Source organism: Chiloscyllium plagiosum, unplaced genomic scaffold (assembly GCF_037043375.1).
Source record: "Chiloscyllium plagiosum isolate Xiang-an unplaced genomic scaffold, Cpla_swu_hap1 HiC_scaffold_31, whole genome shotgun sequence".
Taxonomy (NCBI): Eukaryota; Metazoa; Chordata; class Chondrichthyes; order Orectolobiformes; family Hemiscylliidae; genus Chiloscyllium; species Chiloscyllium plagiosum.
The window spans coordinates 54,436,142-54,459,766 of NW_028270169.1; the positions used below are offsets into that span (position 1 = coordinate 54,436,142).

At 45.1% G+C, this 23,625-nt stretch overlaps 1 protein-coding gene, 2 non-coding genes and 1 pseudogene across 3 annotated transcripts in view; 1 reads left to right on the top strand and 3 right to left on the bottom strand.

Moving 5' to 3' along the window:
- LOC122564163 (protein spinster homolog 3-like) overlaps positions 1–23,625 on the bottom strand; it is a 255,278-nt gene that overhangs the window by 197,405 nt on the left and 34,248 nt on the right. Inside the window, exons 4-6 of the mRNA XM_043718810.2 lie at positions 22,340–22,491; positions 17,992–18,058; positions 15,457–15,599 (exon numbers count right to left, since the gene is read on the bottom strand). Coding sequence (XP_043574745.2) covers positions 15,457–15,599; positions 17,992–18,058; positions 22,340–22,491 — 362 coding nt within the window. The remainder of the gene's footprint in view (positions 1–15,456; positions 15,600–17,991; positions 18,059–22,339; positions 22,492–23,625) is intronic.
- On the top strand, positions 1,020–1,138 carry LOC122545502 (5S ribosomal RNA). Its single transcript, XR_006310552.1, has one exon. It is a non-coding gene; the product is annotated as a 5S ribosomal RNA (ribosomal RNA).
- On the bottom strand, positions 2,552–2,670 carry LOC122545503 (5S ribosomal RNA; annotated as a pseudogene).
- LOC148141943 (5S ribosomal RNA) lies at positions 12,597–12,715 on the bottom strand. The gene has a single exon (XR_015752411.1). It is a non-coding gene; the product is annotated as a 5S ribosomal RNA (ribosomal RNA).

Below are 23,625 nucleotides of genomic sequence, written 5' to 3' on the forward strand. Positions count from 1 at the left end.
GTGAAACTTGAAAGGGTTCAGAAAAGATTTACAAGAATGTTGCCAGGGTTGGAGGGTTTGAGCTATAGGGAGGGACTGAATAGACTGGGGCTCTTTTCCCTGGAGTGTCAGAGGCTGAGGGGGTGACCTTATAGAGGTTTGTAAAATCATGAGGGGCATAGATAGGGTAAAAAGACAAAGTCTTTTCCCTGGGGTGGGGGAGTCCAGAGCTAGAGGGCATAGGTTTAGGATGAGAGGGGAAAGATATAAAAGAGACCTGAGGGGCAATGTTTTCACGCAGAGGGTGGTACGTGTATAGAATGAGCTGCCTGAGGAAGTGGTGGAGGCTGGTACAATTGCAACATTTAAAAGGCATTTGGATGGGTATGTGAATAGGAAGGGTTTGGAGGGATATGGGCCGGGGGCTGGTAGGTAGGACTAGATTGGGTTGGGATATCTGGTCGGCTTGGACGAGTTGGACCGAAGGGTCTGTTTTTGTGCTGTACATCTCTATGACTCTATGTTGCTTTCATCCCAGCTCCTTAACATGGCAGACAGGTCAGAGGGTCCGCAATGGGTGAGGCATATACTTCATTTTACCATGTTCCCCCAAACGACAGTGGAGTGTGGGAGGGGGAGGATGGAGGGAAATCATGGAATCTTGACTCTCAGGGTATGGCAAATCCTGGTGATATCGGGGCAGCCATCTTTTATTGGTATGCCTTTCACTCCATCCAGGTGACCATGTATGGCCTTTGGCCTGTGACCTGTGAGGTACATTTCCAATATTGAAATTATTACAAACTGCATTCATGAGATTTTGATTGCTGAATTTTGTGTGTTTCTTGAAAGATTTTCTAAAGTGCATCAAGAGTGAAGATGAATGTGAGTGGGCCCTGATGAGGTTGAAGTGTGGAGTAATTTCAAGTTGTGTAAAAGCTGAGCACTTGACTGCTGATCAAAGTGAAAGAAAGTGAATGTAATATAAATGGGTATCTGTACTGTGTGCCTTTAAGGAAGCATAAATGGAGGATATAAATGCCTACGGCCATACTAGTCTGAAAACGCCCGATCTCGTCTGATCTCGGAAGCTAAGCAGACTCAGGCCTGGTTAGTACTTGGATGGGAGACCGCCTGGGAATACCAGGTGCAGTAGGCTTTTGCAGCCACCAGAGGCTGCTCACGGCTTCGCACTCACACTCCCATTCATCAAGCAACGGCCTTTTAACTGCTCACTCCGTCTCTCTGTCTCACTTTTGCAATCTGTTGGCAATTTCTTTCTGCATTCTCCTGCTGTACAGGATGAAACTGACAGGGAGAAGGAAGAGAAATTAAGAATAAGTTCGACAAGATGTAGCTGAAAATGTGTTGCTGGAAAAGGGCAGCAGGTCAGGCAGCATCCAAGGAGCAGGAGAATCGATGTTTCGACCATGAGCCCTTCTTCAGGAATGAGGAAAGTGTGTCCAGCAGGCTAAGATAAAAGGCAGGGAGGAGGTGCTTGGGGGAGAGGTGTTGGAAATGCGATAGATGGAAGGAGGTCAAGGTGAGGGGATAGGCTGGAGTGAGGTTGGGGGCGGAGAGGACAGGAAGAAGATTGCAGGTTAGGAAGTTGGTGCTGAGTTCGAGGGATTTGACTGAGACAAGGTGGGGGGAGGGGAAATCAGGAAACTGGAGAAATCTGAGTTCATCCCTTGTGGCTGGAGGGTTCCTCGGTGGAAGATGAGGCCCTCTTCCTCCAACCGTCGTGTTGCTATGGTCTGGCGATGGAGGAGTCCAAGGACCTGCATGTCCTTGGTGGAGTGGATGGGGGAGTTGAAGTGTTGAGCCACGGGGTGGTTGGGTTGGTTGGTCCGGGTGTCCCAGAGGTGTTCTCTGAAACGTTCCACAAGTAGGCGGCCTGTCTCCCCAATATAGAGGAGGCCACATTGGGTGCAGCGAATACAGTAAATGATGTGTGTGGAGGTGCAGGTGAATTTGTGGCGGATATGGAAGGATCCCTTGGGGCCTTGGAGGGAAGTAAGGGGGGAGGTGTGGACGCAAGTTTTGCATTTCTTGCGGTTGCAGGGGAAGGTGCCGGGAGTGGAGCTTGGGTTGGTCGGGGGTGTGGACCTGACGAGGGAGTCACTGAGGGAGTGGTCTTTTCGGAACGATGATAGGGGAGGGGAGGGAAATATATCCCTAGTGGTGGGGTCCGTTTGGAGGTGGTGGAAATGATGACGGATGATACGATGTATATGGAGGTTGGTGGGGTGGTAGGTGAGGACCAGTGGGGGTCTGTCCTGGTGGCGATTGGAGGGGCGAGGCTCAAGGGCGGAGGAGCGGGAAGTGGAGGAGATGCGGGCGAGAGCATCGTCGATCACGTCAGGGGGGAAATTGCGGTCTTTGAAGAAGCCTGGATGTAGACAAGATGTAGACTTTCTCCAGCTGAGCTGAGTGAGTTTGTGTGCTGCAAATTGGGCAAGAGTAAGTGAGACAGAGAGACAGAGAGACGGAGTGAGTAGTTAAAAGGACGTTGCTTGATGAATGGGAGTGTGACAGTGCTGAGCTGTGAGCGGCCTCTGGTGGCTGCATAAGCCTACTGCACCTGGTATTCCCAGGCAGTCTCCCATCCAAGTACTGACCAGGCCTGAGTCTGTTTTGCTTCAGAGATCAGACAAGATCAGGGATTTTCAGACTAGTATGGCCATACACACTTAGAACTTACAGTTCTGGCTCCATATAGACACATGCTTCTGGTCCTCATTCTACTCTGTGCTTTATAGCATTTAACTGAAGGTGCACATTTATATCGCAATATTTCTTTCCTCTTGCCCAGCACGTCAATAGGAAGGATGTTATTAAACTAGAAAGTGTCCAGAAAAAAATTACAACAATGTTGCCGGGACTGGAGGTTTGAATTATAACAATAGGATGAATAGGCTGGGACGTTTTTTCCCTGAAGCATCAAAATTGAAGGGTGACCTTACACAGATTTAAATCCTGAGGGACATGCATAAAGCGAATAGCAAGGTCTTTTTTCTGGGGAGTGGACCCCAAACTAGAGGGCGTAGGTTTAAGGTGAGAGGTAAAAGATTTAATTGGGACCTGAGGGCCACTTTTTCACACAGAGTGTGGTGCGTGTATGGAACGATCTGCCAGAGGAAGGAGTAAAGGCAGGTACAGTCACATGATTTAAAAGGTAGGTACATGGATAGGGAAGGTTTAAATGAGGAGAAAGTGAGGTCTGCAGATGCTGGAGATCAGAGCTGAAAATGTGTTGCTGGAAAAGTGCAGCAGGTCAGGCAGCATCCAGGGAACAGGAGAATCGACGTTTCGGGCATAAGCCCTTCTTCAGGAATGAGGAAAGTGTATCCATGCTCTTCGGGAACTGGGCCGACCAATCCTCGATCCCCTTCACCGTCAGGACTGACCACCTGTAGGTGCCGAGTATTTGGTTCGGAGGTGCTGGGACGTGCGCCAAGTCTTGGAAGGAGCGTATCAGCAAAGTGAGGCAGAAACTGGGCAGATGGAAGCTACGATCGCTCTCCATCGCGAGAAAAAACCTGGTCATCAGGTGTGAGGCACTGTCATTGCTGTTATACGTGGCACAGGTCTGGCCTATTCCCAGAACCTGTGCTGCTGCAGTCACCCGGGCCATATTCCAGTTTATATGGAGGTCAAAGATGGACCGGGTCCGAAGGGACTTGCTGTACAAAGATCTGGGCAACGGGGGGAAAAATACACCCAATGCCACCCTCACCCTGATGGCCACCTTTGTGTGTGGCTGCATCAAGCTGCGCGTGGATCCCCGGTACGCAAACACCAAGTGTCACTACGTACTGAGGTTCTACCTGTCCCCGGCGTTGGGAAGGATGGGCCTGGTCTTGCTGCCGCGGAATGCTCCGAGTAGTTGGACCGTTCCGTATCACCTGTCCTTCGTGGAGAAGTTTATGAAGAAAAACACCTTTGACCACAAGTCCATCAGGAAGTGGTCAGCACGTAGTGTCCTTGAGACCCTTCGGGAAAAGGAGAGGGCGGATCCTATCGGGCGGTTCCCTGAGCAGACTGTCAAAGCCATTTGGCAGAACGCCTCATTGCCAGAATTTTCCAACAAGCACCAAGACAAGGCTTGGCTGGTGGTGAGAAGGGCTCTGCCTGTGAGATCCTTTATGCACGCCCGGACTCTCAGCCGCACCTCACGCTGCCCTCGAAGCGGCTGCGGGGGGGACGAGACTGTCACACACCTCCTTCTGGAATGTGCCTACACAGAGGAAGTCTGGAGAGGAATGCAGTGGTGTTTGTCGAGGTCCGTCCCGAGCAGCGCCGTGACGCGAGACTCCGTGCTCTACGGTCTGTTCCCCGGGACGCACACCGAGACGAACATCAACTGTGCCTGGAGGATCATCAACTCGGTGAAGGACGCTCTCTGGGCGGTCCGAAACCTGCTGATCTTCCAGCTGAAGGAGTTGACCCCGACTGAGTGTTGCAGACTGGCACATTCCAAGGTCCAGGACTACGTGTTGAGGGATGCGCTGAAGCTTGGGGCAGCTGCCGCCAAGGCGCGGTGGGGAAAGACCACCGTGTAACATCTGCCTGCCTAAAGAAGAACAGGGGGCCCACCCAGTCATTTGGGCTCTGCTGACGTCTCAGCTAAAAATGTAATCGTACAGACGTGTAAATAGGAACGATTACTCTGTTTTCCTGTAAATGTAAATGGAATGTTTACATATGTGTGCCATGTCCAACTGTACAGACCATTAAAGTATTTTATGAATAAAGTATTTTTTTGAAATAAAACAAAAATTTGGACCAAAGGGTCTATATGACACGATGACACCAATCCATTCTGACCAGAATGCTGTCTGCTGATCACAGAGCATGGTGTCAGAAGTGAAGCTGGCATTGAGTATTGACGAGCTGTAAAAAATACATAGCTACTGACAGAGAGACACAGGGATGTTGCGAGTTGTGGAAGTTGCAACAGGCAACTGAAACAAACTGAAACGGAACAAAGAAACAGCCCACAGCTGAAATATTGCATGAGACAGAATGGCACCAGCTTTTCCCCTCTCAGTTCCATGGCCACGTGAAGCAAACTGACAGCCTCCCCATGCTGAACGGCACAATGTTAAACTAACAACTGATCAACTTAACCAGCCAGAGGAGGCCACACACTGCTATACTCCTGTCATTATTGGAAAGACACCATCTCAAACTGTAATCACCATAAACCTCTCTGACAAACAGAAAACAAAGACTGGGGAAAATTCAAAAGCCTGGCAGTCACCCTTTGATACCCAGGTGAATGTAACATATCAATGATACAAGTTCAATATAGGGTGGAAAAGAGTCTACTGATCATTATATGACCACGACAACTAAGACTGCAGAATCCTATGAATTTGTGGAATTAAAAGATGATTTTATTAAAGACGTACGACGTGTAATTCCCTCCTATCAACATCCTGGGGTGTTGCCATTGACTGGAAACAGAACTGGACTAGCCATATAAATATTGTGTTGACGAAAGCAGGTCAGAGACGAGGAATACCACAGTGAGTAGCTTCTCTCATGACACCCCACAGCCTGGCCACCATCTCGAAGGCACAAGTCAGGTGTGTGATGGAATACTCCCCACTTGCCTGGATGAGTACAGCTCCAACAACACTCAAGAAGCTTGACTCCATCCAGGACAAAGCAATCCCCACTTGATTAGCACCACACCCACAATCAACCACTCCCTGCACCACCAACACTCAGTAGCAGCAGTGTGTACTATCTGCAGAAATTCACCAAAGATTCTCAGACAGTGCCTTCCAAACCCACGACCACTTCCATCGAGAAGGACAAGGCTACAGATACATGGGACCACCACTGCCTGCAAGCTCCCCTCCAAGCTTGGAAATATATCACCATTTCCTCAATGTCATTGGGTCAAAATCCTGGGATTTGTTTTCCCTAATGGCATTGTGGGACTACCTACAGCAGCTGGACTGCAGCGGTTCAAGAAGGCAGTTCACCACCATCTTCTTAAGGGCAACTAGGGACAGGCCATTCATGCTGGTCCAGCCAGTGATGTCCCACGAGAGATTACATCATAGTGTAAGGCCCGGTCCGTTCTGACATGAATACCTACCAGTTACTGCTGGTAACACCACTGAATGTCAGGGATGGGGTGGTTAGGTTGTCTCTTATTGGAGATGATCACTTCCTGGCATTCATGTGGTGCCAATGTTATTTGCCACTTGTCAGCCCAAGTCTGGATACTGTCCAGATCCTCTTGTATTTGAGTATGCATTGCTTCAGTATGTGAGGAATCATGAGAGATAGTTCACCACCAAAGGCCATAACAATTGTGAAGACGAGGACCGAATGCAATACAATGAAGGACATCATGCAAAGGAGCACAAGGTACCTCCAGTGTAGGGACAGCAGAGCTTTCACTGCATTTTACACACATACATGGCTTCAAGGAAACACAGATAACCAACGGAGAGAATTGAGCTAAAGATTCTGATGAATTAATCTACTGCATACAGCAGATTACTTCGGTCAGGTCGATAGGTGACATCTGTTAGAATGACGACTGCAGATGGAGAACATCAAAGAGACATGGGTGTGTCATTCAACATAATGACCTTCACAGACCGGTGCGAATTGGCACAACATGGTGACCCAAAAATGAAGTCCGTGAGAGGAAGGTTAAGGCTGTATTGATGGCACCATACCCATTCTGAGAGAGCAGACTATCACACAATAGCAAACATGGAGCTGGAGTTCCAGACCACTAGCAGCACACAAACACCACTCAGCTCAGCTGGAGAAAGTCTACATCTTGTCTAACCTATTCTTAATTTCTCTTCCTTCTCCCTGTCAGTTTCATCCTGTACAGCAGGAGAATGCAGAAAGAAATTGCCAACTGAGTGCAAAAGTGAGACAGAGAGACGGAGTGAGTAGTTAAAAGGACGTTGCTTGGGGAGATCCAAGATGGCGGTGACCCAGCAAGTCTGAGTCTAAAGTGCTCCTCCCAAGACTTGGGTAAAGTGGGTCACCCACCCCCACCACACTCACCAAATCATTTATAATAGCTGTTTAATTTATTTAGTTGTTTAATATCAAATTTAAACAATCTAATCTTTAGTAAAAATGATTAAAGGTAAGGGAGCCCGCAGCTCTCAACAAGCAGGAACCCCTCCCCCACCCTCTCCAGCTGCAGCCGAGGCGTCCACAGCCGCCCCGGGGGGACTTACCTATGGTGACAAGCCTTGTAGAAATGATCTCCAAACTGGACGCGAAGGCCAGGTAAGGGTGGAATGGGCCTACCGGGTCGCAATACGCGGGCCCAGCTCGAACCAGCGCCCACGCCCGGTCCTGTTCCGGCTGCAGAGCTACAAGGAGAGGCAGATACTCCTAGAAACTTCTAGAAATCTTGGAAAAGACCCCCAAGCTATGATCTATAAAGGATCCAAGATCATGTTATTCCAGGACTTTTCCCCAGCTCTGGTCCGAAAGAGGAAGGCATTCAACGAGGCGAAGAAGCGTTTAAGGGACTTAAATATTCAGTACTCCTTACGCTACCCAGCGACACTACGCTTTAACCATGAAGGATCTGTGTATAACTTCGGATCGACAGAAAAGGCTAAGGAATTCTTGGACTCTCTTAGATAAACTGTAAGACATCATGGATGTTGGTTTGCCTTTCCCCCCGCTTTGGTTTATATTCTCCCCTTTTTTTTCTCTTATCTTACTGTTTAATATTATCATGGGGGGGTGGGGAGAGGGATTTGATTTTCTCCCCCCCCCCCCCTTGGGGTTGTTTTCTTTTATTATATGTATATATGTGGGATGTGTGTATATGTGTGTATATATATGTATGTATGTATGTGTATGTGTGTATATATATATATATATATATATATAAGCTGGGGGGTATGGTTAATGTTGGTGGGGGGAGGTGGTTACCTTATTCAATTTTACCTCTGTCTTTAGGAGCGGGGTTGTTTCTCCCTTGTTATTTTGTATTATTATATTTATATTTAATTATTATTTGTTGAGGTTGTAATTTTATAGTTATATGTTTATACATGGTATTAACATTACCAAATATATCCAGGTGTTGGTATGGGTGGGGGTAGGGTGCTCACTGTTAACTCTAGCTTTGTATTATATCTGAATTCTCCTCAGTTTATTGAGGAGCGCCTGGGTCAAGGGTGGGGCATTGGTTGGGAGAGGATATGATGGACTTTTGGAGAGGAAGTGACACTCTCTGGGAACAAGGGGGAAAATCTCCACTTAGATACGTTTTATATATTTTTTATTTAGAAATAGTTTTTTATTGTATTGTTGTGAGTGTATTAGAGAGGCTTTATTTTTGTAAATTTTATATGCTCTACACTCGGGATGTTCTGTATAGGGTTTCCCCTCCCGAGGGGTCTCGGATTTGCCCAGATGATTATGGTTGATCAGTCGGTTAAGTGGTGCACCTGGAATGTCAAGGGGAGTAATTCGCCAGTCAAAAGGAAGAAAATATTATCAAATCTTAAGAAGGAAAGAGTTGATATAGCTCTCCTACAGGATACACACCTGTCGGATAAAGAACACTTGAAATTACGACAGGGCGGATTTGATCAGGCCTTTTTTTCTTCTTTTAGCTCAAAAAGCAGGGGAGTTGTTATTCTTGTTCGGATTTCCCTTTCCCTTTCAAATTCCTAAAGCAGATAAAAGACGAATCTGGACGATATATTTTGATTAAAGCCCTCATAAATGGAGAGGAATATGGGATTTTAAATTTGTACTGCCCCCCGGCACACCCCTTTAAATTTATAACGGAAGCCTTTTCAAAATTGATGGCTTTTGGTGCCCGTCATATAATTATAGGGGGAGACTTTAATTGTATTATGGATCCGGAAATAGATAGGATTCCCAAGAGTACTGCAGGAGTATCTCCCAGATCTAGACAATTGATGGATCTGAACAAAGAATTAGGATTAGTAGATGTATGGAGATGTCTTCATCCACAGGGCAGAGATTTTTCTTTTTACTCTAATCCACATAAATGTTATACCAGAAGTGATATGTTTTTTGCCCCCTCGATTTTTTTAAATTCCATATCATCCTGTAAAATAGGTAGTATAGCAATTTCCGACCACGCTGCTGTATATATGGAAACTAAGGCGAGGAACAATGGGACATCCCCTCGGCATTGGCGTATGGACCCCTTCCTAATGAAAGATAGTAAATTTATAAAGTACTTCTCTCAAGAATTTAAAACTTTTTTAGAAATTAATTCAGGTAAGCTAGCAACCCATCAATGATGTGGGAGACCATCAAAGCTTACACGCGAGGTTTGATCATCTCCTACTCAGCGACCCAGAAGAAATTAAAGGGAGAACAACAGCGCCTGCTCAAAGCTCGCTTAAAAGCAGCTGAAACAGCATACACTGATAGACCTTCTATTATTAAATTGCAAAGGATTACGGCTCTTAGGACAGCTCTAAATACTACACTTACTCAAACAGCTAAGAGGGAAATATTATTTGCAAAACAAAGGTTATATGAATATGGCGACAAACCGGGTAGATACTTAGCATTTCTTGCAAAGAAAAAAAAGGCCCCTCAGACTATTACGTCTATCTAGGAAAGTACGGGTATTTTGACTCATGATCATAAAAAGATTAATGCGACCTTTAGAGAATTTTATTCTGAGTTATATAAATCGCAGGATTGTGAAGATAGGACGAGGAGGATGCAGTCATTTTTTAAAAATTTGACCTTTCCAGGCCTAACTCCGGAACAGGTATCGGTCCTAAATGCTCCTCTAACAGTCCAAGAAATACTTGATGCAATCAGGCAACTTCAGAGCGGTAAGGCACCGGACCCAGATGGTTTTCAAGCTGAATTCAATAAAGAATTTACAGAAATATTGGCTGGTCCACTTATGGACATGTATAATTATTCATACAGTCAGGGCTGTCTCCCGCCTTCGCTGAAAGAGGCAAATATTTCTCTTATCCTTAAAAAAGAAAAGGATCCAGAAGATCATACATCATATAGACCAATATCCTTGCTAAATGTAGATTTTAAAATCCTTTCTAAAACGTTAGCACTGAGACTAGAAAGGGTACTGCTACATATTATAAAGGAGGATCAGACGGGGTTTATTAAGGGCCGTAGATCATCCAATAATATTAGAAGGGTTTTGAATATGATTCAAGCCTGCCATCAGGGAAAGATACCAGGAGTAGTAGTCTCATTAGACGCAGAAAAGGCATTTGATAGGGTTGAATGGTCATATTTGTTTTACACATTGGAAAGGTTTGGCGTTGGACAGGTGTTTACCAAATGGGTCTCAACATTGTATAATGATCCCAAAGCAGTTGTGGTTACCAATGGATTAGGTTCGGATAGCTTCAGTGTGGGTAGGGGCTGCCGTCAGGGAGGTCCCCTCTCGCCATTGTTATTTACGCTAATAATTGAACCACTAGCAGAAGCTATACGAGCTGATCCTAATATAACGGCCCCGAGGATTGGTACAGGTAAAAATAAAATTATCCTTTATGCAGATGATGATCTTCTATTCCTCAGTAATCCTCTGATGTCCGTGCCTCGCCTAATCCAAGTTATTAATACATTAAGCGCATTCTCAGGCTATAATTGAAAAATTAATTTTTCAAAATCGGAGGCTATGCCAATGGGTGGCCTTGCTGTGACACCCCACTCAGTGGACGGATCCCTTTTTCCCTTTCGTTGGTCCCTGGTGGGTTTCTTATATTTAGGCATTTTTATTACTCCAGTATTTGGTCAGTTGTATAAGGCTAATTTTGTGCATTTACTGGAAAGGATAAGGCAGGACCTCCAGCGATGGGGAGACCTTCCAATTTCCTGGTTGGGTAGAATAGCACGAATCAAAATGAATGTCCTGCCCGTCTCCTATATCCTATGAGAATGCTTCCGGTGATGCTGCCAAGGACGGCTCTACGTAAATTATATGGCTGGCTGGGTTCCTTTATCTGGAATCATAGACGGCCCCTCATTAAGCTGAAGAAGCTACAGCTTCCACAGACAAGGGGAGGATTGGTTTTAGGAAATATCAGTTAAGTTCCCTATTAAGTTACATAGTTGATTGGGTCTTGTCTGATCCACAATCAATCTGGTTGGACATCGAGGCCTCTCAAGTAAAATACCCACTTATTAACCTTTTATTTTCAGACAAGAGGAAAATCATTACAGATCACTGTAAAAACCCTATAATACTAAACACAATTAAGGCTTGGAATATAATGCGGCAAAATGAGGGCAACTCACATAAACATCCCCCTATGCACCGATAGTGGGAGCATGGGGATTCCAACCGGGGTTTACAGATGCCACTTTTAAACTCTGGAGATCCAGGGGTATCTCATGTTTAGGGGACCTATTTAAGGATGGGGTCCTGATGTCTTTTGAACAGCTGTGTCAGAAATTCGGATTACCTAATGGAGACCTCTTTCGATATTTCCAAATTCGAGATTATATACAGAAGAAGACTACGTTATTAGATAGTCTTTATAAATCAGATAGAGAATGTAGTGTCCTACGACCAGTGGGGGTATCTTCCGTCAGTACTATTTATCATTTACTACATGATTAAGTATCGGGAGATATGGATAATCTGCTTAAAACATGGGATCAGGATTTGGGACTAGAAATCTCTATAGAAACGTGGAATGATATTTGGGAAAACGCTAGAAGAATTACTATCTGTAACAGAACCCAGGCTATCCAGCTGAGGATACTTCATAGGGCCCATATAGCACCAGTTCGACTGGCAAACTTTAAGGCAGGAGCATCTCCAATGTGTCCCAAATGCAAAATAGAGGTGGGTACTCTTGTACATTGCCTATGGACCTGTCATAAGATCTGTAGATATTGGACTAAAGTAGCAAGTACCCTGACAGAAATTTTCGGAACGGAAATTAAAGTGGACCCTGTATCTCTCCTTTTGGGCTTTTCGAACTTTCCCTCCCTGGACATGTACGGGAAGAGACTATTTTCTATTCTTTCTTTCTGTGCAAGGAAAAATATTTTGGTGAACTGGGTGGCTGAGGGCCCCCCTGGACTTTCAAATTGGCACAGATTAATTATGGAATGTATTCCCCTTGACTTCCTTACAAATATGGTGCACCGAAAGACCGAATTATTTCATAAAATATGGCAGCCCTTCTTGAATTATATGAATACAGATATTTCGGCTATCCTAACAAGGGCTTTTATTTAATTGAGATTACAAACCCGGCTGGTCCGCGGCCCCTTAGGAGAGGAATCCCACACGAATATGGGTTTTATTACATCTGATGTTAACACATTCCGAGCATGTAAGAGCCTTAAATATACACTCTGGTTAGTTGTAGGTTAGATTAGTAGATAGTTGAGTTTTATTTTTTTTTCTTTTTCGGTTTTTTTTATTCTTTTGTTAAATTTTGGCTATTGTATATTTGATTTAATTGTATATCAATGTTTATATTTGAGAGTTTTGTTTATTTTTGTAAACTTGTAAAAATGTTAAATTTCTAATAAAAATATCTATTAAAAAAAAAGGACGTTGCTTGATGAATGGGAGTGTGAGTGCGAAGCTGTGAGCAGCCTCTGGTGGCTGCAAAAGCCTACTGCACCTGGTATTCCCAGGCGGTCTCCCATCCAAGTACTAACCAGGCCTGAGTCTGCTTAGCTTCCGAGATCAGACGAGATCGGGCGTTTTCAGACTAGTATGGCCGTAGGCACTTACACCCTCCATTTATGCTTCCTTAAAGGCACACAGTACAGATACCCATTTATATTACACTCACTTTCTTCCACTTTGATCAGCAGTCAAGTGCTCAGCTTTAACACAACTTGAAATTACTCCACACTTCAACCTCATCAGGGCCCACTGACCTGCTGTGTGCCAGTAGCAGTAGGACATGGGATGAGATAGATCTGCGGCCATTCTTTTGCCAACAATAGGTCCAAAAGTGAGAGAGACTTTGAATGCAACATGTTTCCTTCCTATCGGAAAGATGTTGTGAAACTTGAAAGCGTTCAGAAAAGATTTACAAGAATGTTGCCAGGTTTGGAGGGTTTGAGCTATAGGGAGACGCTGAATAGACTGGGGCTATTTTCCCTGGAGTGTCAGAGGCTGAGGGGGTGACCTTATAGAGGTTTATAAAATCATGAGGGGCATAGATAGGGTAAATAGACAAAGTCTTTTCCCTGGGGTAGGGGAGTCCAGACCTAGAGGGCATAGGTTTAGGATGAGAGGGGAAAGATATCAAAGAGACCTGAGGGGCGACATTTTCACGTACAGGGTGGTACGTGTATGGAATGAGCTGCCAGAGGAAGTGGTGGAGCTGGTACAATTGCAACATTTAAAAGGCATTTGGATGGGTACATGAATAGGAAGGGTTTGGAGGGATATGGGCCAGGTGCTGGCAGGTGGGACTAGATTGGGTTGGGATATCTGGTCGGCATGGACAGGTTGGACCGAAGGGTCTGTTTCCATCCTGTACATCTCTGTGACTCTATGACTCCTGTTACAATTGTTAACTGATAGATACTGCCGGACAAGCAATTGTTTTCTATTAACTGTAATCGAAACTGCATTGTCTTCTAATTAACATTACACTGCTGTACCCCTATAAAACTAACTGGACATACTGCTCGGGGAGGAGAATCCATGACTTAACTGCGCAAAGTGTCTGTAATGTATCAGCCCAGTCAATTTCTCCGACCCCACAATATAGTGAGAAATAAACCAGTGTTCGTCAATTTCACAAGATCAGTGTGTGGCCTTTATTTGTAATTGGCCAATTCTCCAACAGCAAGAGTATTTAATTTCCTGTCTGTATCAGTGGGTCAGCTTCCTGCTGCCTCAGCTCATCTGCTGCTCAGCTTTTATTAATAAACCCTTTATTAATAATTACAGCTTTTGCCGAGACAGGATTCAGGGTGACCTGATAGAGATGATCAGGATTATGGAGCTTTCTAACAAAGTGAATTGTGCAAGGTTGTTTCCGCTAAGCCAATATTGTACGTGCTCAGATTTCAGACAATCGTAAAAACTAGACTGTAGAATAGTGTCATACAGCACAGAAACAAACCCTTCAGCCCAATTTGTCCATGCCAGACAGATATCCTAAATTAATTTTGTCCCATTGCCAGCAATTGACCTATATTACTCTAAATCCTTCCTATTCACATACCCATCGAGATGCCTTTTAAATGTTGTTATTGTACCAGCCTCCACCACTTCCTCTGCCAATTCATTCCATACATGGACCATCCTCTGCACGAAAACGCTGCCCCACACATACCTTTTAAATCTTTTCCCCCTCACCTTAAACCTATGCCTTTTAAGTTTTGAACTTCCACCACTCTAGGGGTAAAGACATTGTCTATTCACCCTGTCCATGCCATTCATGATTTTATAAACCTCTATAAGGTCACCCCTCAGCCTCCGACGCTCCAGGGAAAACAACCCTAGCCTATTCAGCCTCTCCCTATAGCTCAAACCCTCTAATCCTGGCAACATCTTTGTAAATCTTTTCTGAACCCTTTCAAGTTTCACAACATCTTTCCTATAGAAGGGGGAGACCAGAATTGGACACAATATTCCAACAGTGGCCTAACCAATGTCCTGTACAGCTGCAACATGACCTCCCAACTCCTGTACTCAATACTCTGACCAAGAAAGGAAAGCATACCAAACGCCTTCTTCACTATCTTATCTACCTGCACCTCTACTTTCAAGGAACCATGAACCTGCGCTCCAAGGTCTCTTTGTTCAGCAACACTCCCCAGGACTTTACTGTTAAGTGTATTAGTCCTGCCCTGATTTGCCTTTCCAAAATGCAGCACCTCACATTTATCTAAATTCATCTGCCATTCCTCAGCCCAGCGGCCTGTCTGATCAAAGTTCAGTTGTACTCTTCACCGTCCACTGAAACTCCATCTGATGTCATCTGCAAACTTACCAACCATTCCTCGTATGTTCACATCCAAATCATTTCTATAAATGAGAAAAAGCAGTGGACCCAGCACCGATTCTCCCAACACCTCGCTGGCTACAAAGGTTTTTTTTTTCCGCAGAAAGGTGCCAAACTGTTGAATTCTCTGCTGGAAGCTGATGACAGAGTGAATGTGCACTTGTTCAAAGAATATTGGATGCTTAAGAATGTAAGGGTCTGGGGGAGAGATGGTGAGTGGGATTCAAAAGAACATTAAAGGAGAGGAGGTTAAAAGTAGAGGAGCTTTAAGAAGACAGTGGTGAGCAGGACTGGGCATCGGATTAAGTGATTGATGTGGAGAGAAATACAAGCTAAACCTGGAAGGGGTGGAATGGCCACAATGTGCTGGAACATTCTATGATTTCATGCTTGGCACAGGCAGATTCCCAGCCACACCAGCAACCTGCATTGCTTCTTGCAATGTTTAAAAATAAAATGCTGCACCCCCACTGTTTCATAGAATACACGAAGAACCTACTTGGTGAACAGATATTTGACATCTTGCAGCCAGGAGGTCCTGGATTCGGCCGAGTCTGTGCGCTGTTCGGAAGCTCCCCGTGGAGGGTTCGGAACGAAGAGAATGAGCAAGATGAGAACCACCAGTCCTACACACGGGGTCACCTGGGGAAGGGAGCAAATTGAATGTACTGCCCACTTAAATATTTCAAACCAATTCGGAAATCAGTGTCAATGGTTGTTTTTTCAAATCTACAATTACAGATACAGCAGGATATTTCCGTGAGGATGATTTAAACCTAGAGTGATGCCTAGTGGACAACTATCCCAGAATGTATGCCCAAGAATTTTGTCTCACATTTCTGGCTCAGCTCGCCCCAGACTAGAGATGGAGCAGGATCAGCATTGTTGTTTGGGTAACGATCACCTGATTCACTCGGTGTTCCTCATTCCTGTTTTGCTAGTGTCACTGAGGAGAAGACAGTGTACGAGGCTACATTCAGACAACATATAGAATGCTTTCACGTGAACATATTCATAGGTACCTGTTCCCTTTGACATATACCGACTGTGCCTGCACCAAGTCAGGCCCCAGCTCAGTGTTAACCAGCTTGTTGTGAGACTTGTCGAAGTCTGACACAATGTCTACCCTCTCCCTCAATGTTGGGGTGTCCTTGCAGCCAATAGTTCACATAAGGAGTGGTTTTGTTATTTAGTATAACCTACATCACACATTGGGCACTCCCAATTAGAGGGAATAAAGGGTCCACTTCCTCAAGATTGTGCTGACAATAAAGCAAAATGGCCAACAGCAAATCAACAGCTTATATTCTTGGTCTAATTCTGCTGCAGAGAATACTTACAGAGAGAAGGGAAGCACTAATGTTATCTGTGAAACTATTCATTGTAGCTTAATCTTACACCAGACTCTGGGAGAGAGAGGGCAAGATCATGTGACATTGCATCATTTCCTGTACATGACTTTATTAGCATATCACAGCCTGAATTATAACTTTATACAAGATGTTATATCTCTCTCAATTTCTACATTTGATATTAGTGGAGTTGACAATTGAGGGAGATAGGATAAAGCCTGCCAATTCACATCGGCAAGTACAGGGATTGGGGATGCCATGTTACAGCTGAACAAGGTAAGGCCACGTTTGGAATACTGGGTACAATTCTGGTCCTCCTGCTGTACAGTGTTATTAAACTGAAAAGGGAGCAAAAAGGTTTACAAGGATGTCACTGAGACTGGAAGGTTTGAGTTATGAGGAGAGGCTGAATAGGCTGAGAGGTGGCATTATAGAGGTTTATAAAATCATGAGGGGTATGAATAGGGTGAATAGACAAAGTCTTTTCCCCAGGGCAGAGAAGTCCAAAACTAGAGAGCATAGGTTTAAAGTAAGGGGGAAACATTGAGGTAGCTGATAGAAACAGAAACTGGGAACAGACCATTCAGCCCTTCAAGCCTGCTCTGCCATTCCATACTATCATGGACAATCACCTGCTGCAATGCCATATTCCAGCTTCCTCCCCTCAGTCCTTGATGCCTTTTAAAATCTAAAAGTTAATCTCTTTTTTGAATATACTCAGTGGCTTGGCCTCCACTATCCTCTCAGCGAAGAAATGTTTTCTCATCTCAGCCCCAAATCATAGAATCCCTTCAATGTGGGAGCATTGGCCATTTGGCCCATCGATTCCACACTGATGCTGTGAAGAGCATCCCACCCAGACCCACCTCCCCATCCTATTCCCTGCATTTCCCATGGCCAATCCCATAGCCTGCTTATCTCTAGGCACTATGAGCGATTTATCATGGCTAATCCACCTAACCTACACATCTTTGAACTGTGGGAGGAAACCCATACAGACCTAGGGAGAATGTACAAACTCCACACAAACATTCACCCGAGACTGGAATCAAACCCAGGTTCCTGGCGCTACAAGGCAACAGTGCTGGCAACTGAGCCACCGTGCCATCCATGGTCTACCCCATAACCTGAGACTGTGAACCCTGGTTCTCGACACCCCAACCAGGGAAAATACCCTCCCTGCATTTAGTCTGCCTAGCCCTGTTAGAATTTTACATGTTTCAATCAGACTCTCTCTCCTCCTCCTAAACTCTAATGAATGCAGGCTTAGTCCAACCAATCTCTCCTGCCAGTCCTGCCATCCCCGGTATCAACCTAGTGAATCTCCATTGCACTCTCTCTACGGCCAGTATATTCTTCTTTGGATATGGAGACCACAATACTCCAGATGTGGTCCCACCAAGGCCCTGGATAGCGAGAATGGTGGAGCAGGCCCGATGGGCTGAATGGTCTCCTCCTGCTCCTACATTCCCATTTTAGCCCTATGGACAAAATCAACTTTAATCCATTGAGTTTCCACTTCAATATTCCTGTGCTCCCTGAAGGGTCTCTGCACCTGGGTGATGGATCGGATTGAGGATTCCCCTCTCTTGGAGGCAATTTGTTAATTTTACTGAGTAAAGGCCGAAGTCCTGTAAGGATTATACCATGTCAGTAACCACTGATTACAAATTTGGTCTTACCCTCATTGACCAGTGCCAGTCCCCGGATAGTTTCATTACACCGGATCCAAGTATATACCCCAGACCACTGCAACAGAACAAATAAAACACAGTTTCACTCTGTATTATCTCAATATTTCAACTCAACAAAGTTCATTCAGTACTACTGACCTGTAGTGATTGTAACAAGGTCAGCTAGGTCAGTCTCTTGAATGAGTTCCTTGGTCCAATCAGGGAGCCCTGGCTGACAGAGAGAAACAGGAGTATTCCCCACCCAACACCCACTCTCCCCTCCCACCAGCCCACCTTCACTTTTTCACATAAGCATTGCCTTTGAGGCTTTGTTTGTTAATGTTTCGCTCGCCACATGGGTGGTTTCCTGGTTGCAGAGAATATAGAATAAAGTATTCGCACAACGGTGGCTCTTTTTACTGTGTGACTACACATACACGCACAGCCACTGGTGATTTGGGGAAAATATTTTTAAAAAACAAACAGGAGTGTCAGAAAGAGTCCTCACTCTCAGGGCTGGCTCCAAGAAAAAAGAAAAGGAGAAACCAAATGGTGTGTCGGGGGTTCTGTTCTCTCTCCGAGCGGGCGGGGTCAGCGGCATGTATTTTGCACATGTAGGTAAAGGGTGTCTTGGTGACAGGACTTCGTAAAGTGATTTCAGACCTTTGCCTGACCCAATTCTGCCACATGACTCCTCCCAGCTTACATCAGTTGTTTCAATGGCAAAGCACTGGACTCCACCTGAATCTGAGCTCATTAACAAATATGTTTTTTTTTCTTTGAATGTTTACGACGCTCACAAATATAGCCTCTTGGTCAATGATGCCAGTCATGATAACCATCACCGTTACCCTCAGTCTCTTAAAGTCACTGACTGGGGACAGCATTGATTAGGGTGGCATAGTGGCTCAGTGGTTATCACTGCTGCCTCACAGCATCAGGGTCCCAGGTTCGATTCCAGCCATGGGTGAATGTCTGTGTGGAGTTTGCACATTCTCCCTGTGTCTGTGTGGGTTTGCTCCGGTTTCCTCCCACAGTCCAAAAAATGTGCAGGTTAGGGGAATTGGTCACGCATAGGGCTCATGGATGTGTAGGTTAGGTGCATTAGTCAGGGGGAATGGGTCTGGGTGGGTTACTCTTCGGAGGGTCGGTGTGGACTTGTTGGGCCTGTTTCCTGACTGTAGGGATTCTATGAAAACTTCATCAACCAATGCAGCTAATTCTAATTAAAGGACTTAAACATATCTCACTGCTTGTTGGAAATAGATTCACTGTCCTATATATCCACCAAGATCCCAGGACTTCAACGGTAGACCAGTGATGCCTATATTTTATCTATGGAGTGATCTTACAGAGGTTTATAAAATCATAAGGGGCAAAGATAAGGTGAATAGCCAAGGTCTTTTCCCCAGGATTGGGGAGTCCAAAACGAGAGAGTATAGGTTTAAGGTCAAAGGGGAAAAATTTAATAGGAGCGCCAGGGGCAACCTTTTCACACAGGGTGGTGCGTATAAGGAACGAGTTGCCTGAGGAAGTAATAGAGATGAGTACAATGGCAACATTTAAAAGACGTTTGGACAGGTGCATGCATAGGCAAGGTTAAGAGGGATATGAGTCAAAACGTAGGGGTCTGGAAAAGCACAGCAGGTCAGGCAGCATCCAAGGAGTAGGAGAGTCAACGTATCGGGCATAAGCCCTCCGTCAGGAATGTGGGGTTCTTCCTCCAGTAGTTGGGTGGTTTGGATTTGGCAGTGGAGGAATCCCAGGACTTGAAAGTTCTTGGCGGAGTGGAAGGCGACTAGAGGAAGAATGCCTCAGCTCCCGCATTGGGACCCTTCAACCATACAGCATCAACATTGACTTCACTAATTTCCAAATCTTCCCTCCCCCCCATCTTATCCCAGATCCAACCCTCCAACTTAGCACTGCCCTCCTGACCTGTCTTACCTGTCCATTTTCCTTCGCACCTACCCACTCTGCCCTCCCTTCCAACCTATCACTATCATCCCCCCACCTGCATCTACTTATTGCCTTCCCAGCTACCATTAGCCCCACCCTCCAATTTATCTCTCATCCCCCTACCCCCAAAGCATTCCTAAAGGGCTCATGTCCGAAACATCAATTCTCCTGCTCCTCGGATGCTGCCTGACTTGCTGTGCTTTTCCAGGACTGCATCTGCAGTCCTCACTCTCTCTTTATAGGCATATGGTCCAAACGCAGGTAAATGGGACTAATTCAGTTCAAGAAACGCAGGCAGCATGGACGGGTTGGGCTGAAGGACCTGGTTCTATCCTGTATGACTATTTTTGGTTGACACCATTTTACGGAATGAATCATAGTCACATGTTTTGTTGAAAATTAACCTCTACGAAAACTATGATAAACCAGAAATTGTTTCAGATCTCCAGAGTCTGCAGTTCTTTATTTTACATTTGTATGTAAATCCTTCTATCTGCTTATTTTGTTTAAATCTTTAAAACGTTTGAGATGAAGAAAAGTGCTTGAACTACGAGGAGATTTTCTATTTGGCTGTGTCTCAATACTGAGCTGACATCCATCGGGGATACTCACTGGTTGGGAATGTCCCCATTGTCAAAGAGATGGAGACACCTTGGAGACAGCTCCATGAGAAACTATTCACCAAAAGATTAAAAACTGTGAAGAATATAACAAGAAACTAACTCAGCTCTCTTGCCCATTGATTTGGGATTTGAGTTAGGACCTGCCCTCAAGCAAGACACAGAGCACAGGACGCAGTCAGCACTGACTGACAGAGCAGTACGTTTCCATGTTGTTGTTGATCATAAATTGTTTTTCTAAGGAGTTGAGTGTTATACCATAGAAAACACAATACGTTATTGACCTCTCTAAGATCATGGAGAGGCATTACAAAGTAAATACAGGTTGCGTCCCATCAAAATACATTCTCATTTGATCATGGAACTTTGAAGTAATGAAGGTGATTACATCGGACAGGCAGCACAAAAACAGGCCATTCAGCCCACTAGCTCATACTGAATGCTCCAATCAAGTCTCATTCCATCTTTTAAGTTTGCCATTATGACTCTTTTCTCCCTCATGTGCTGCTCTACTTTAGTCTTAATTAGATCTGTGCTGTTAATTTCAACCACTCACTGTGGTAGAGAGTTCAACGTTCTGACCAATTTTTGACCCTCCTTGGTAATAATCTTACAAATGGCGAATCCCTACAGTGTGGAAGCAGGCCATTCAGCCCATCGAGTCCACACCGACTTTCCAAGGAGCAACCCACCTAGAACCACTCCCCTACCCAATTCGTGTAACCCTGCATTCCTCATGGCCAGTCCACCTAACCTGCACTTTCCTGGACATTATGGGCAATTTGACATGGCCAATACGTCTAACCTGCACAGCTTTGGACTGTGGGAGGAAACCGGAGCACCCGGAGGAAACTCATGCAGAGAATGTGCAAACTGCACACAGACAGTCACCTGAGGGTGGAATCAAAGCCAGTGCCTGGTACTGTGAGGCAGCAGCATTAATCACTGAGCCAGTGTGCCACCCTTCTGATGCTTTCTCTCGTCACTTTAGAGGGTGTATCAGAAGCAGCCAGCAATCGTCGATCATTTTGAATTTGTAGATCTGTAGTGGAGTATGAGTGAGCCTGTGGGAAGGGGGCGAGCTCAGTCTGGGTGCAGGTCTAGACACACCTCCCATTTAAAATCATGGTGTTACCATTGTCCTGTGAAGAGGTGGGTGGTTGCCTCCAAGTGTTTGAATGGTGAGCCAGACTGGTGCCATGTTACCCTTTCCCATCTGTCCTGGTGGGCACCCATCAGCAAAAGTCACATTGGTTAAAACAATTCCCCACTACCTCTGGTTATTCTGCCGAATTGAGGAATGCAGCTATGCTGTGAGAATCTTCTGGAAGGTTCGGTGGCTCCAGCTGTTGGAGTCCAAGCCAATTTGTCATTTTTAATCCCAAAGAGATGTTAGAAACACAGAAAATAAGAGTAGGCCATTCAGCCCCTCCGGCCTGCTCCATTAAAATCCTGGCCGATCAGCCATCTCAGTACCCTGTCACTGCTTTCTCCCCCATACCTACTAGCCCTATGATCTATATCTAACTCCTTCTTAAGAGTATTCAATGTTTTAGCCTGAACTGTTTTCTGTAGAAGTGAATTCCACAGGTTCACCATCCTCAGAGTGAAAACTGAGGTCTGGTGATCCCTGGTTCTGGATTCCTGGGAACATCCTTCTACCTCGTCCTGTTAAGAGTTTTATAGGTTTTGACCGACACACCTTGAAATCATTAAAATGATTGTTATCATACACTCAGTATTACAGAGACGGGAAAATGCATCATGAACACACATACCTTCCCACTGGGATGGCAATGTAGAAGATGGAGATCATCAAGGTCCTTGCATCATCCACAAAGAGGTCAGCAATGATAGTGGGGGCAATGGTGGAGTAACTGGCTTCTCCAACACCAACCAACGCTCGGCACAAGATCAGCACCCAGAAATACTAAAGAGAAAAATCATTGAGATGTGATGGTGGGTAGGTGGAAGTTAAAGACATAGCCGCAGACTTTGCTCGGCATGGCCAGTTGTGGTGAGTGAACGAACTGCCGCTTCCTCCTCTGAACTCCCACAGCTCAATCCACACACTGACGTGAAATGAATCCAGCAGTTCCAACAGGCAGCAACGCACAATCAAACTACATGCAAACTGATATTAATCTGGGAATGAAAGCAGGTGGCCAAAATGTGTGACAGGATGTGGCAGAGAATGGAGGAAGAATAGTGCAGCTGAAACTAGAAGTAATAAAGTCACTATAGTCTTACCAGACCATAGGACTGCTCTCTTGTTGGAGAGAGAGAGACGACTGGTGGTGGTTTAACCTGAGGGTCACTACACCTCAGGCAAAGGGCGAGGTTGAGAAGGAGAGTCCTTCACAGTAACCTCAGTTGGTGTGGGGATTGAAACAAAACTGTTGGCATCGGAAAAGAGTGAACTGACCCCAAGTAAGTAATAAGTGGTTTAAGAAGTCAAAGCTTAAGGCTTTTTATCTGAAAGCATACAACACTTAGAGTCACAGAGTCACAGAGATGTACAGCATGGAAACAGACCCTTCGGTCCAACCTGTCCATGCCGACCAGATATCCCAACGCAATCTAGACCCACCTGCCAGCACCTGGCCCATATCCCTCCAAACCCTTCCTATTCATATACCCATAACTGTGCAGGTTCTCTCTCTCTCTCTCTCTCTCTCTCTCTCTCTCTCTCTCTCCTGCAATGACCTCACCATTTGTTACAAGACAAACCAATTAAAGGCACAAATAGAAATAAATGAATACAACTTGATAGCTATTGCAAAGACATTGGAGCAAGGTGTCGGAGACTGGGAACTCAGTATTCAACAGAAGGGTAGGCAAAAAAGAGTAAGTAAAGAAGGTGAAGTAGCTTTTTAATTAGAGAGTGTGAATAGTGATGTAGATGCAATAGAGCTTGATGTGGAATCAATTTGGGTGAAGTAAGGAATAGCAAGGGAAAGAAGTTATTCTATAGACCCCAAATAGATATCTTGCTGTAAGAAAGAGAATTAATTACGAATTAATGGAGGGGTGACCAAAGGGCATTACAATTGTTGTGGGTGAT